The 15,588-nt window shown below is 39.8% G+C and overlaps 1 protein-coding gene across 1 annotated transcript; it reads right to left on the bottom strand.

Moving 5' to 3' along the window:
* Positions 1-1,878: 1,878 nt before the first annotated feature.
* LOC146614039 (uncharacterized) lies at positions 1,879-3,089 on the bottom strand. The gene is made up of 3 exons (XM_085377964.1): positions 3,033-3,089; positions 2,167-2,331; positions 1,879-2,089 (listed from the first exon to the last, which is right to left on the bottom strand). Exons 1-3 carry the CDS (start codon positions 3,087-3,089, stop codon positions 1,922-1,924), a joined length of 390 nt encoding a protein of 129 aa, XP_085234090.1. The 3' UTR covers positions 1,879-1,921.
* Between the last annotated feature and the right edge of the window lie 12,499 nt (positions 3,090-15,588).

Here is a 15,588-nt window from a genome sequence, read left to right as displayed (position 1 = left end):
AATGATCATTCATTCCGTGACTCTCAGCTAACCTATAAACTGGCAGATAGTATGATCATGAGCATTCAGGAAGAGAATGTGTCTGGAGAAACTGAATCCGTTCTGCCTGAGACTGTCATGAGTCAAGTTAATAGAGTTTTGAATAACACAGATTGTGTTGCTGATTCTGTAAATTTAAAACAAATGTTCATTGAACTGATTCCCTCTAGGATTGAAATTCTGTCAGAGCCAGGCTCTAAGGTGGACAGGACTATGTTTAGTGGGTCTGAAAAGGCACCTCAGGAAGAGGTGGACTGTGTCTGCAAAAACAACAATTCTTTCCATGTCTGTACCTCCTGAACAGGACATTGACTGCTCAGCTTCCAAACAGACTGGAGACCCAATTGTTTTGTTTTGTTTCCCTCAGTTAAGGTGGGCAAAGACACTGTAGTTGATTCTGGGGGGGTGTAAAGATGTTAATTTGTTCAGTGTTTCAAATAATTATCAAGAAACATCTGGTGGGTGTGAAATAACCAGCCCAAGTGTGTGTGCTTCTGCTCTGGCCCCTTTGGACGGTTCTATGAGTTTGTCTCTTAAGTTTGCCAAAGACTGTTTTTCTTGTACTCCTTCTGGGGATAGTAATGAGAAACTGTTTGTCGTGTGCCCCTTCTGAGCCTGAATTATCAAGGCCTGCCTTTTCTGAGCCCACATCAGACGCAGAGGCAAAGAATAAGGACTTTAAGTTTTCTAGTTGTATGTCTGGATTGAAACTACACTGTATTTCCCAGCTCTCTGAGGCTGCGTGTTGTGTTTCACCAGTGACTTATGTTAAGACTTTGCAGGGTGTTGTTGGTACAATTCAACCTGCTCACTTTGAGAGTAATACATTTTATGGAATGATCTTGGCTTGAGGGATTTTAGAACCTGTCTTTGATAGCGAAGTGTCTCACCCGGCTTATATGAGCAGTGCAGTCTGTGAACATGGTAAGCTGGCCTCTGAGACTGCAAAGTCTGTAAACTCAAAGTCTGTAAGCCCAAAGACTGCCTACTCAGAGTCTAAAAAATTCAGGCACTATTCACCCCTGGAACATATATCCTACACTCAGAAAAATAAAGGTGCCAACTGGAACCAAAAGTGGTTCTTTAGACTGATGCCATAGAAGAACCTTTTTTGGTGCCACAAAGAACCTTTCAAACAATGGTTCTTTGAAGAACCATTTCTTTCAGTGGTTCATTGATGAACCTTTAAAGGTGCCCCAAAGAACCATCAAGAAATGGTTCTTTGGGGAACCTTTAATGGTTTTTCAAAGAACCTTTTTAAAAATGGTTCTTTAAAGAACCATTTTTAAAAAGGTCCTTCAAATGGTTCTTTAAAAGAACCATTTTAAAGAACCTTTTTTGAGTGGTTCTTTAAAAAACCATTTTAAATCTTTCAAAATAAAATGCATCATAAATTGAATTTGAGTAGGGTAAAATAAATACGAGCACAGCATAGACATATATTAATGGTTTATTGTCATTTTGTAGTATACCAAAAGACAAAAAGGCATTTTAACCCTCAGCACAACATCAATACTAATACATGTCACATATTAGTGTTTTAAACAGTAATAATTAAATATATTTGCTATACTATAAATAAATATATATAAATACTATATCTACAGATAACACAACAAATAATACATGTATTGTTTAATTAATAAAACATCAGAAAGTGATAAAACACATTAGAAATAGCAATAGCTACATAACAGACCACTAAATCAACACATTTTCATCAGCAGATGTTTGCATGTTCAATAAAAACATTTCAACAACAAGTTTATGATTAAAATGATCAATGAACTTCAGCCTTACGTTATGCAATGTACGTTTCATGTTGTACTCATGGTCCTTTGTTAGTCCAGTTTAGGATAATGTCTCTGACGTATGTTTCATATCAAATATATGTCACATCAAAACAAGCCCACACCTGCAGTTGTTTCAGTTTTTCACTGGTGTTTCCTGTCAGCTGGTCAACCTCACTCAGGCAGACATCCATATCAGCCAACCAAACGACAAGCTCCTCCCTTTGTGCTTCAAATCCCTCCCACTCTGAGACAAGGAGCTAAAAGAGAGAGAAAAGAGTCAATTATAAAGAAGAGAGAAAAGTGAAACCCTCCTCAGAAGGTCTGACTCGCATACCTGCAGTTGACCTGTGATGGACTCCAGTTTGGCGTTCACGTCATCCCTCGCCGATGCCAACAGTCGAGTCTGCAGGGTGCCCTGGAAGAGCTGAGTTAATGTTCGACTCCTCCTGGTCAGGCTCTCCAGCTGGATGAGCCGAGGTCTCCCCTCTCGCCGCTGCCTCTGAACACAGAAACACAAATTGCATCTGAAGCAGGAGGTGCAGATTTTTTGTGCTATTCTTTTCTAAATCCAGGCTAGATCACGTGGAGGTATTTGGAAAACTTTTTTGGCTAGTGGACGACTGTTGTCTTGCAGAAAGTCAAACCAAACATATGCGATACACAATCAATTCACAAGAACACATTATAAAAAATAAGTCCAGTTCTTGCCTGATTTCAAGTGAAATCTGCATCAAAACAGGGTGACAGAAGTAAAACGAGTGCACAAAGCCTCACTGTGTACAAGCCTGCTATTACAGTTCTCCTCTATGCAGACGACTTTCCTGTTTTCAAGGCACAACTTGGATCTGCTGTACGAATCTTATGGATACACACTAAATGAAACAATAGTGTGCATGACTCCAGATTCTGATCCCTCATCCTAATATGGTCCCAACATAGCAACAGCAATAAAGAAAGTGTTGAGGCTTCAAAATACAAAGTCCATAAACCAATGGCTGACGTGGGTTTTATCATAAGGGTGATAAATATACAGATTTCAATCTGTCTTAGAGATTTGATGTTCATTTACCTGCAGATGCACTATACGTGCCTGCTCTATGGTTTTTCACAACATTTTGCACATCACTATTTAATACAGGAAGTAGGTGAACTAAAACAAGTCATCTTTCTTTGTGAGAGGACCATATTAATGAAACAAACCTCAATGACATCATAGGGATCCCTAAAGATGCTCCTGCTGCTTCTCTTCCTCCTCATCCTAAGCTTCCTTCTCCTTGTCCTCAACTTCCATCCAATTGTAATTCAATCTAATTGTGTTTCTGCCCCTCCTCTTCCTCATTTTGTTGGAGCTGTGAACACCATTAATGTGAATCTGGATTAATTTGTGCAAACAAGAAAAATCTACAGCTTTTTGGTCAGAGGTGCTCTTGTGATTTAAGCCAGGTAGAGTAGATTTATGTGTTGATGCTACCTGCTTCAGCTCTGGCTGCTGAGTGATATTTACACCCTGGCTGGATTACAAACTTTAACCACGTGCTGAATTTGGCCCAGCGTTGATACCTCTTGTTAGTATAACGACCTCTTCTTAGCTTGTATGTATGATGTATGATGGTGGATAAATGAAATATAAAAAAAAATTAACTATATTACAAAAGAACATCTATCTTGGAAACATCAAATGACCGGAGCATAACTTGTCAACTAGTCCGAAACTAAGTTATGCAGGAACAGTCAAAGACACACCTTCTCATGTCACATTTCTATTCATTTCTATATAATTCGATTAGACAATAAAGAGTCATCTAATCTAATTATTCATTCAAAACTCTTATGCATAGCTGCATTTTATACAGCTCATACAGAATTCAAAGTACAGGTTCATGTGAGTATTTAATGTACGGCTCAGATCTACAGAATTTCAGAGTTTCTAGAGCAGACACAGAGCTCACATCACAACAGGCTTCAGGCGCCATTTTAGTGACTTTAACAATATATTAAATTTTAATTTCGGTCTAGCTGACATTAGGTTATGTACGCAGCACGCAATTGAACCACATATTTTAGAAGCCAAAGGTTCAAATTAGCTGGGAGCAGCTTCACTTAATTATAACAGTGGTTTTGTTAGGAAAACCGTTGGATACTAAATTGCGCTGACGTCAACGGCTAACGTATCTAGCTAATCGCTACTGTTAGCACAACATTAACAGCAAGCTACAATGACGAGTAACAAAAACAAAACAGTAATAAGGTTTTAATGAAAATGTTTTACCTTTTCTAACAGTCCCAGAATCCACAGCTTCAAAGTCCAGCAGGTACTGAAGACTGTTATCCGTTTCGCTGTCACCGTCCGTGAGGTTTTTTTCCCGAAAGGTCAAGGCCCGCTGCTCGCACTCTTTCTGCGCATGCGCATCCCAACAACTGACCCCCTCCGTCCGCTCCCGGGAGGTTATAGTATGACGTGTTCTGACGTCACTCTCTCTCTGTCATTTATTTGGCTCGAAACACATATTAACAAATTGCTCAGTGATGAACAACTACTCAGATCATTTACCTAAGCAGTGCGCTTTGTCAAAACGAAGTGTGTGTTCATTACACTGACATTCTGTTCTGCAATTGTTATTTACTTGTATTTTATAATTTGACTTTACATACTGCTGGGTGGTTTGTAAAGTTTACAATAACTAGTATTATCATTATGTTATATTTTCAAAAATATATAATAATCTCAAAAGTAATGCCTTGGAGTAGAAAATAGTAATGCTTTATTAAAATTTAAAACTAAAGTACAGTATTTGAATGTGTGTATTGTGTCTACTGTTTGCAAATATTTCTAAGTTTTATTTGAATATTCAGTTTCCTACCATCTTCTCTTAAAGGGTAATTGCCAGGTATCCCGCCCTTCCCCTTCGCACACACATGCACACAAAGAAAACACACAAAACACAGCCTTGTTATAGTGAATAAATATTTATGCCATTTACACCATCAAACTTAGATTGCTAAGGATGAAGAACCTTTTGTTCTTTAAAGAACCATTTGTAACAGCTGAAGAACCATCCACAAAATAAAAAGGTTCTTTGACGTATGATGGTTCTTTAAAGAACCATGAAGACATCTGAAGAACCATTTAAGAACCATAATTTTTCTGAGTGTAGGGCTATGGACACAAAGGACTGTTTATCTCTTGCCCTTTTAGAATATGGAATTATTCCCTCACAGACTGTTTTTTCTGAGGCAGGATTTTCTAGCTTGGCAGACGTAAAGGACTGTGTCACCACGGCTTCCTCCGAGCCCAAGATTAATACTACAAGAACTATTATTTCAAAGGCTCCTGGAGTCTTTGGAGCCAGTGCAGCTGCCTCCATCAGCAGCTGAGAGCTCAGTTGATCTCATCCAGTCCACTACAAACTTTGGATTATTGTTACTGCCTGAACAGGCTCCCTGCACTGTGCAACCCCAGCCTGCTGCACCCGGAGCCGGCTGAGCCAGCTGTGTGCCCTGAACAGCTACGTCCACCTGCTGCTCCAGCTGTCTGTCTCCGCTGGAGGGTCCCAGGAGCTCCTCCAGCCATCTGTCCTGTTCCTGCCACGTCTCAGCCAGAGGTCACCGTCATGCCTAGTCTCGTCTCGACCCAGCCATAGGTAGACTCGTCTTGCCTGTCAAGTCACGTCCACATCCAGCGTGCCTGGTGCCGACCAAGCAGCCAGAGGGTTCTCATCATTGCAGACATGGAAGCAGGGCAACTACGGACGAAAGTTTCAGCCTGTTTCACCAATGCAAAGCCCTCAGCACCCAATATCAGCCTGGAAGAGAGGAAGGCACACACATCACTTAGTAATGACAACAACATTATCATCTTTCTGGCAGACAAGGGCAGGTGCACAGTTTTGTTAAACCAGAGAGACTATCATGACAAAATTTTGTCACTGCTCAGTGACAAAAATACGTATGAGCCCCTGAAACGAAACCCAGGAAGTGGTTACATTTGTCTTCCAGCTTGGGTTCCATTTGGGTCTAATGTTAAACAGCATGTCATGAATCTGTGAGTCATCATGTACTTGGATTTTAAATGTAATATACAAATCAGTTCTGTGTTGCAAAAAACCTTTTCCAGTTAAGGCAAATAGCAAAGCTTTAGCCAGTTTTGTCAAAGCATGACTTGGAGAAAATAATACATGCCTTTCGGCTTGACTTTTGCAGTCAGCCAAGGATCACTCTCACGTCTTCAGCTTGTTCAAAATGCTGCTGCCCTTCTCTTAACTTGTCATGGTTCTGGGTCTTTTTGATAAAGCATTCTGAGTTTCTTGAGTTTTTATTACATTTTGAGTTATGGTTATTATTTAAGGTTCATAGAGCTAATCCATGTATGCTTTTGTACATTTACCCCTGTGTCTTTGCTCTCTGTGTCTGTGTTTATGTAGGTTGTGTGAGTTCTTGTGTCTTGTTTTTCTCATGTTTCATTCTGTATTCCCCCCGCTTGTCATATTTATCCATGCTTTCCCAGTCTGTCATGTCATGTCTGTCATGTCTGCGTCTCTCTCTCCCTTGTGCACATTCATGTTCCTTCGCTCCCTCTCGTCTGCCTTTTGTCCACTCCTGTGTCATGTTCCTCAGTTTCTTGTTTTATTGGGAAAGTCTTGTGATTCCATGTACGGTGTGCTTCCCCTGTGGCATCATGTTAATTTGTGTCACCTGTGTTCCCTGAGTGTTCTCACTTCCCTCGTTGTCCTTTTTTTTATTGCATCCAAGAGTCTGAATTTGGGTCCTATCCTGCCTGCTCTGCACACAGTTCATGACATAACTGTCATGGTCCTGGGTCGCTGACCCAGCATTTTTCTCTCGCTGGTTCGTCTGTGTCCTAAGTCCTAATGTTGGCTTATAAATGCCTAAACGGTCCTCCATACCTTTCTGATGTACTTCAGTCTTATATTCCCTCGCGAGCCCTTAGATCAGCCGACCATCTGCTTTTGGTTGTCCCAAAACCTAGGCTGAAACTTAAAAGAGAATGAGCTTTTTCAATTGTGGCTCCCAAACTTTGGAATACGGTGCCTTTAAATATTAGACAGGCATTTTCACTTCCTGTTTTTATGTTAAATAGCTTTTGGACTGGTGTGAGTTGATATGCTTTTTATGCTTTTATGTGAGTTTTTTAATGTGAATGGTTTTATCTTTTGTTTTGTTTTTTCTTGTTTTGTTTTTGTACAGCACTTTGGTCAAACTTTCTGGGTTTTTTTAATTTGCTATATAAATAACTTGGATTTGGATTGCAGCCACTGAAGGTGTGGAAGTAGAGAAATGACAGGATGACCACAACCTCAGCAACAAGCCCACTCTCAGCCCTGACTAAGTGTGTTTGCTCCTGGAACTCTGTCTTCATTCCACCTATTTTACATACAAGGGTCAGTACTACAGGCAAAAACATGGGTGTGCCATGGGTTCCCCGGTTGTTGTCTGCTCTGGCCCATGGAAAACAATTCGCCATGGCTGCTGGTGTCTCTAACTTTACATATCTCAAGCTGAGAATTATGACAACCCTCAAGCAAACTCAGGGAAGCAAATTATATTCTAATGAAAAAATGAGTCGTTTATTTGTGGCTGATGAAACACGCAAAACAAAGGGCAAAAGGAAACTAAGACTAAACTAACAATAAACTAAACTGGGCAAAACTAAACGCTAAAGGCTGAACACTCAACAGTGAGAAACATAGAACATGAGAACATGAGCACTGTGAGTTCTTTTTTGCTGAGAGAAGTTCAGGAGACAGTCTATCAGTTCACTATATTTTAGTGTCAGGCAGTTAAAGATTCTGGTTGTGCAGCTGTGGACTTCTCTTTGTCAGGCTGTCTGCACACAGAGAAGTTTAGCACAATTCATAATTCAAAGTATAAATTAGACACATGGAAACAGGAAATAATTGTGATTGGCAGTTAATTGGAAAATGCCGTGGTTTAGACTTAGCACTCCCTGATTTTGTTCTCCACAAGCAGGAAAATTCATATGAAAGAGGTAAACGTGGGATTCAGCAGGTGGGGGAACCCTAAAAGCAGTTTTATTGGCTCACAATAATTTCTATTGAGAGCACCAGTAGATGTTCTTAATGTACGGGCTGTGATCAGCTGATCTGCTGCTCTTTGTGGAAATATACATCTGAATTCAAACAGATGTGAGCAGATGTTTCATGAGTTGTCCTGGTCGATTTCCATTCTCTACACCAGGGGTCCCCATCCCAGTCCACGAGGGCTGGTGTCCCTGCACATTTTAGATCTCACCCTGGGTCAACACACCTGAATCACATGATTAGTTCATTACCAGGCCTCTGGAGACCTTCAAGACGGTTATTTATCCATTTAAATCAACTGTTATGGATCAAGGACACATCTAAAACCTGCAGGGACACCAGCCCTCGTGGACTGGGATTGGGGAACCCTGCTCTACACTGACAGTATTCTTATACTAGCTGTAACCCTGCAGGGCTCTAGACTAACTTTTTGCCATGGGCGTGTGTGCACAAAAGTTAGGCGCACACAAATTTTCTAATAATTGATATAATATGATGTGTTTTTCTGGATACACTGTGCTTTTTCAGCATTCAAAGATTGATGACACCGTGTCAAAGCACTGGCTATGAATTTCAGAAGGATCAGGCCTTAACTTAACAGAAAAGTTAGCAATAGTTCTTTTCCTATTACAGCTACATCCACTTCTATCGTGCCTAGGCTGCTCACTAGGGCTGGGTATCATCACTGATTTCTATAATCCATTCGATTCCGGTTTTCAAAGTCCCGATTCGATTCAACTTAGCCTCAGACAGTCAGAAATATTATAATTCTGATCATTTATCAGTACTGACTTCATCAGAATTGTGAACATCACAGCAGATGCCTTTGTGTGAAAGTAACTGAGAATAAAACACAGAAAAACATGAAGGAGATTTTCCTGGTCTGGCTTTTTATAGCAGATAACCTTAAAAATATTCTACAATGTTCTGCATATAAAGTTTAAATTTCTTCAGTATTGAACAACAGAAAGAATAGGGTAATAAGCGAATGAATAATACAGAAAACAGATTGGAGACGGGAAACTGTTCTTTCTGAGATAGAGAGAGAGCTAGCTGTGCATGAAGTGTGATTTTAATAGTCGTGGAAGCAAAACAGCAAAATTCATGACGACATTGATCAAATGTGAAGCGCAGTTTGCTGCTTCTTTTGCTGCTGGCTCGGTGGATTTTGGCTGGAGAGAGACAAAACCTGCAGCTCATAATCAGCACAAAAAGACGTAATCACAGCGCGGACCGGACGCATCAGGATCGCTGAGCTCCGACAGCGTGTCCGTCTACGGGCCGTCGGGTGAGAAAGCCGAGAAAGACAAAGCTGATTCTGATGCGTCGGTCTGTGTTTACATCTTTGTGTGGAGTCCGTGTACCTGCTCTCATTTGCTGTTTGGTTGTTGTTGAAATGGTTTTGTGAGCTTTAATCTGAGAATCTGGCGTTTCTGGCAAAACACAGTTATATTTAAAAGTCGATTCAGGATTTAATGAATTGATATCGCTTTATTCAAGCTACTCACCTCCCACTTCCACCTGCACTTTCAACTGGACCACGGCCAATCAGAGAGGTCCCGCCCCTTACTATCTCTGATTGGTTTAGTCCATGATAGGGGCAAAATGTGTGTCTGTTGTTGACCACAGGGAAGGTTGCAGATTTTTTTTTTTTTTTTGCCACCCGAACAGTTGGTCGCACAGGTGCAACCAAATATTTTTCTTTAGTCGCACCACTGAAAAATTTGGTCACATTTGAACAAAATGTCATCTGTAAAGACCAAATAGCTGGTTTAGAATAGAATAGAATAGAATAGCCCTTTATTGTACATGTACAAAATTATGGAAATTATTATCTGAAAACATGAGGACGTATATGTACACTGTAAAATATAACTTGTTGTTTCAACTTAAAAATATCAGGTAAAGGGTTGCCTTAAAAGTTTAAGTTAAGTCAAGAAATAGAGTTTGTTCTTGTAACACAACCAATTGTTATCTTAATGAAAAATCACATGTTGTCTAAGCTTTCATCTTAGTTTAGTTGACTGAGATTTGTTAGTCAGTTCAACTCCTTTAATTGTCATTTTTACTTGGGAAAACCCTTTCAGCTAAATTAAAATAATCTATTGTTTAAACTCTTGTCCTAGTTCAGTTGACTTGGGTTTTTTAGTTAATTCAAATACTTTAGTAGTTCTTTTAACTTGGGAATCTATTTTAGCTTAACTAACATAATCTGTTAGCTAAGTTGATTTACGTTTATTAATTAACTGAGCTCCTTAAGATAGCTGAGTGAACTTGTAAATCAGTTTCATTTTAATTATCAGAGTTGATTGACTGGATGTAAAGAAAATGTGTATTGAACATCTTAAGTTTATTTTTTTAGCTTTCCAACATCCATTTCAGCAAAACTACCTGTTAGGTTTATCTTAGATCTCAGGTTTAAATATAAATGGCCTGCATTTGTATAGCTCTTTTCTAGTCCCTAAGGACCCCAAAGCGCCTCACACGACATTCACACACTGGCGATGGCAGCTACATTGTAGCCACAGCCACCCTGGGGCGCACTGACAGAGGCGAGGCTGCCGGACTGGCGCCACCGGGCCCTCTGGCCGCCACTAGTAGGCAAACACGGGGTTAGTATCTTGCCCAACGATATTTGGCATGCAGCCAGGAGGCAGCCTGGGATCGAACCACCGACCTTCTGATTAGTGGCTGACCTGCTCTGACACCTGAGCTACAGCCACCCCAATATCTACATTCCTTTAAAATTTCTATTGTTTACAGAAAGAAAGAAAAACCCACAGATTCCATTAAAGTGTATCTGATCATTTCAGGCAGAAAGTTTGTTTTAAGAACATGACAAGACAATTACTCATGAGCACCCAACATTCACCATTTATTGTGCCATCTTAGTCATCTGAGAAACAGAAAAATCAGTGACGTAGCTCAACAGGCTCACAATCCATCAAAACTCAAAGGTTGCTCCCTGTGAAACAATAAATTTGAACTTGGTCTTGAGCCCAGTTTGGATGAAGATTAAATTCTGACCAATACTCTAGGAGCAGTAGTGATTCTTGTGAAGTAACAACATAAAGTCTGCATTAATGTAATGTATCAACGGGACACTTGCTATTTTAGAAAAGTTATTCTTTACATTTGCAAAATTTTTAAACTTCATTGTGCTCAGTCACACCTGTTAGCACAAAACTTGAAATATTAAAATAGTACAAAACCTTTGGTTGGTGACAGTAAAGATCAGTTTATAACAACTAAGACATCAAACTCTTCTATTTGTCTTCGTTTACAATTGCAAAAAATTCCACAGGACCAATATCTCTGAAAATGAGTGCATGCTTCTGAAACATTTGATAATATGAATATTTCAGAAACACTAGTTTGAGTCTGCTCAATTGCAAAACAAAGGAAAAACTACTGACTTGATGAGATAAGCATCTGCAGAGTCCACCATTATATTGTTGTTCACATAAGTTTCTTAAACCATGAACAAATGAGTAATGCCTTCCACCAATGTTCATTAGGACATTCTGAATGACTTCAAAGATGCCCTTAAGTTCCTTTGGATAGTCTATGTTGAGGGCAAAAAGAAGGCCCATCAGCATGGAATTGGCACTTGAGACATCCCTCAGATTAGACAGGATTACTGCCGCCTCAAGGACACCATCACAATGCCAACTTTCATCCTCTTAGAAAACGTGTCTTCAATACCTGTCGGCTATAAAAGGGTTCAAAGACAAAAAAATAATAAAATTACACAATTACAATTACACAATAGCCCTCGTGCTTAAGAATTCATGTCTTTCCAAAGAAGAGCCACACTGATGCCTTGGATGATGGTGATTGGCTTTGGGTAACACTTATTAGCTAAAGTTTTTTCAGAATGAGAAATGCACCCCCATGTTACAAATCCATTTCTTGCTTTAAACAAAGACCATGTTCATAAATAACTTCAATTGCAGAATTCAAACAAAATTTTCAATTTAAATGGTAAATGGCCTGTATTTGTAAAGCGCTTTACTAGTCCCCTAATGACTCCAAAGCGCTTTACACATCCAGTCATTCACACACATGGGTGGATGACTTAATCGTGGCTCAAGAGTTGACAGTTCGCCTTATAATCGGAAGGTTGCCGGTTCAAGCCCCGGCTCTGACAGTTTCAGTCGTTGTGTCCTTGGGCAAGACACTTCACCTGTTGCCTACTGGTGGTGGTCAGAGGGCCCGGTGTGTGTGTGTGTGTGTGTGTGTATACATACACACACACACACACACGTAGGAAAATATTTAGTATACACATCCAGAAATGCATACACTATTATATATTGTACATATATTTATTAGTTTCAGGTTGGCCATTCTTGTATTTTGCTCGTTTGTGTTGTTGTGTTTGCACATCTCTGTTGCTTGTGGGGCTCGCACACAAGAATTTCACTCGCATGTGCTGTGCCAGTGTGCCTGCACATGTGATGTGACAATAAAAGTGATTTGATTTGATTTTGATTTGGTGCCAGTGTCCGGCAGCTTCGCTCTGTCAGTGCGCCCCAGGGTGGCTGTGGCTGCAATGTAGCTGCCATCACCAGTGTGTGTGAATTTAAATCTACTTATGCTAAATATTGGCTGTGCTCTAAACCAAATCTGGCTGAGAATACATGAAATGTGCAAACTGCAGCTACACTACAGGATCAGATTATGGCTCCATAGACAATGCTCCTTTAATCAGTTTATTGATTAAAGTTTATTTTTTCCTAGTTAGCCCTCCTATGCCACTCTTGATTTTGTACAGCTCCATGAACCTCTCCATAATGGTCAAGCACAGCAAAAAGGAACCCTTTCAAGTCAACAGATGTAAGACGGGCAAATCCTGCTTCAACCTGAGCAACAGAAGAAGAGGGGTGGAGAGTACAGGCAGAAAAGATTCTTTGAGACCCAAATTTAAACAAACCGTCATCTGAGGCCCATTAGAGAAAACACAAACACACGCAAACAAACAAAAAGATGCACTTTACCTGCCATTCAGCGAAAAAGGAAGTTCAGAGAACAATAAGCTCTGTCTTGAAATCTTTTAAAGTAGAATGATTGTGAAAATGACTTATGTGATGTAAAACTTTAGTAAACATGCAATTAAAAGAACACTGAGTAAAAGGACAAGTAACAATTTCCTTATTCCTCAGATGTTTACCTTGATGAGCAATACTGCTTTAGTCCAACTGCCTCATTAAAGTTACACAACAGGCTTTTTACAATAAAGCCAGCAAGTCCATTACATACTCCCTTTTTATATCTGAAATACTGTGCACATTCTGTGTATATGTAGTGGACAGCAATTTACCCAAAAGAGTGCAAAGTTTGCAAGTCCACCTCATTTAAATGACAAAGTCAGATGTGATCATCTAGACCTGTGAAAACAAATGAATGACAAACCTGCAGTTATGGATGTTATTACAACCACAAGAACCTAAACAGTCTGCTCCACTGCTTTTGTTAATGAATCATTTGTTGGTAGCACGTCTGAATATTTAGTTTATGCCACCTGCATGCGATCATCAATAGTGCAATATTACTTCTTAAGAAGTACCCTGACACTACAATCTTTATATCATTTGTTCTACAGAGCTATTAAGTTACAATATAATCTGTGGTGTTTCCAATATGACAAAATGCACAAATTGTAACTTACCATTTGACTCCACTGACAAAAACAAATCCCCAGCATCAAGTTTGGCTTCACAGACCTAAAATAAGTAAAATAAAAATATATGTTATAATTATTTTGTTTTTGCCATTTATTCATGTTTGCTAATTTTCTGACATATAAACAATGTTAGTTTTCTTACAATACAGGGAATGCAGTTTAATTAAAAGGTAAATTATGCAACAACAAAGAAAACCAAACAAACAAACTTCTGCAGTATACCATGCCAAAAATCAGTTTCTCTTATGCCAATTATTTTATCTCTACAGCTCTTTTAGTATGGAAACTCACACAATCTAGTCATACTGATCACAAGAGTTCAAAAATAAGTTAAAATAGTGAGCTGTTGTTAAGCATAAAGCATTTCAGGGTAACAAATAACGGCACAATATTATTTAAGCAAAAAATAAACACACTGGAGGACTATCTGATAAAAACGAATATAATGCTAGTTTGGAGACCATATTTTGTCTCAGTCCTCAGTGCGCTCTTGCAGCTTAGCATGCAGCAGTTAATAACAACTTAAGTGATTACATAGGGGTAAACAGATGACAACAAGCATAGTAGTCCTGCCAAAAAGTTCTTTTTGAACCTAGTCAGTTATTGGAAATTGTGACGGAGTTACACCGTCCCGAGCCGCAGACAGCTGATCTGGGCGCATACACGCACCACCACCATTAGTTTCTACAATTACCGTGGCTGCGCGTCTTTTCGTCGACCGGGCAGATAAACAACAAGGGGTGAGAGGTATATTTTGGGCAGCGCAGAAGGGTGGCCAACATATTTTCCCACTTACCTTCAATAAAGCCGGTCGCGGAGACTCGCTGTGATCGCCGATTATGCGGGGTTATGCAAGCCGATGGCATAGTGTTCCGGGGTTTAAATAATGGGTTCGCGCGCGCTTGGAGGGTCACGTGAACTGCATTATTTTTTGGTTTGTTTTGTGTTATTGTGAAACACTGTAGGCTGCCTGGAAATGGCCATAGATGTCTGTATATACATATATGTATTGTAGGAATACAGCAGGAAATAAGCTGAGGGGGAAAGACTGTTTGATAAAAGAAATAATAAAGAGATGACCATTACGCCTAGTGGGAGGGGCTATGGGGTATAAGAGAAGGCGGTCAGGGCCTACCTGTGTTCTTCTCTCCAGAGAGCTGTTACAGAGAGGGTAACATGCAGACTGTGTTTTGTATATAGATGTTTGTTTGTGATGACTTAAGTCAGTTCTATTTTCTTTGTAAATAACTTTTTGTGCACCTGGGAGGCCGGCAGAATAAATTATCCTCACTGAATGCTTTCTGACTACGCCTGTATTTGTTCGGGAGAAGCTTAGGAGAGGACCCCCGCGAAATGAACTTCCACCAAAATACAACAGCCTGTGAACTTGAAAGAAATTTACAAGTACAGAGACAATATGAAATAAGCTTTATTAATTAGCTGAGTTAGCTTGCTAATATCGCAACAGTGGTTGAGTGCACAACCTTAAAGCTAGCGGCACAATATTTGTGATTTGGTCAGTGCCACATTAAACCCATAAAAAAGCCCATATGTCAGTTTATTAGGTCAAATTTGGTCATGACACACAAGCTGGACCTTGTCGGCTAAAGTTACATTAGCTAAAGCAAACATTTTGGTAAAAGAGAAAACCCACGCCATAAATTCAAAACATGTTCTGTAGAATGACCACTCGGTAGCTGTCTTGTGACGCTCTTTATAGACTACTTGCACTAGGGCATGTGACGTATTTCCGTTTCCAAATAGTACCGCTTGTGCGTTTCCGGTACGTTTGCTTATCTATCGGTAGCTATGCTAATGTCGCTTCAGAATGAGTATAAAAAGGAAAGTATTTAAAACAGAACATTTTCAAAAACAGGAGAAGAAATACTCCGAGCATTGCTGTGTCCCACTTTGTTCAGCTTCAGCCAAATTTAACGGCATACTAAGTTTTCATGCCTTTCCGACCCATTCCGACTTGAGAAGACAATGGCCGGTAAACATACGCCGGGAT

The sequence above is a fragment of the Diplotaxodon limnothrissa genome, linkage group LG18 (genome assembly GCF_057381915.1).
Source record: "Diplotaxodon limnothrissa isolate DT_005_m linkage group LG18, D_limnothrissa_male_GT1.1, whole genome shotgun sequence".
Taxonomy (NCBI): domain Eukaryota; kingdom Metazoa; phylum Chordata; class Actinopteri; order Cichliformes; family Cichlidae; genus Diplotaxodon; species Diplotaxodon limnothrissa.
This window is presented reverse-complemented; position numbering and strand designations above follow the sequence as displayed.

Bases quoted from the DNA above. Each gene is read 5' to 3' on its own strand.
- LOC146614039 (XM_085377964.1), bottom strand. From the start codon at position 3,089: ATGAGGAGGAAGAGAAGCAGCAGGAGCATCTTTAGGGATCCCTATGAT. The intron at 2,332-3,032 runs GTTTGTTTCATT...TTCTGTGTTCAG, and splicing joins ATCCCTATGATGTCATTGAG to AGGCAGCGGCGAGAGGGGAG. The intron at 2,090-2,166 runs GTATGCGAGTCA...TCTCTCTTTTAG, and splicing joins CCATCACAGGTCAACTGCAG to CTCCTTGTCTCAGAGTGGGA.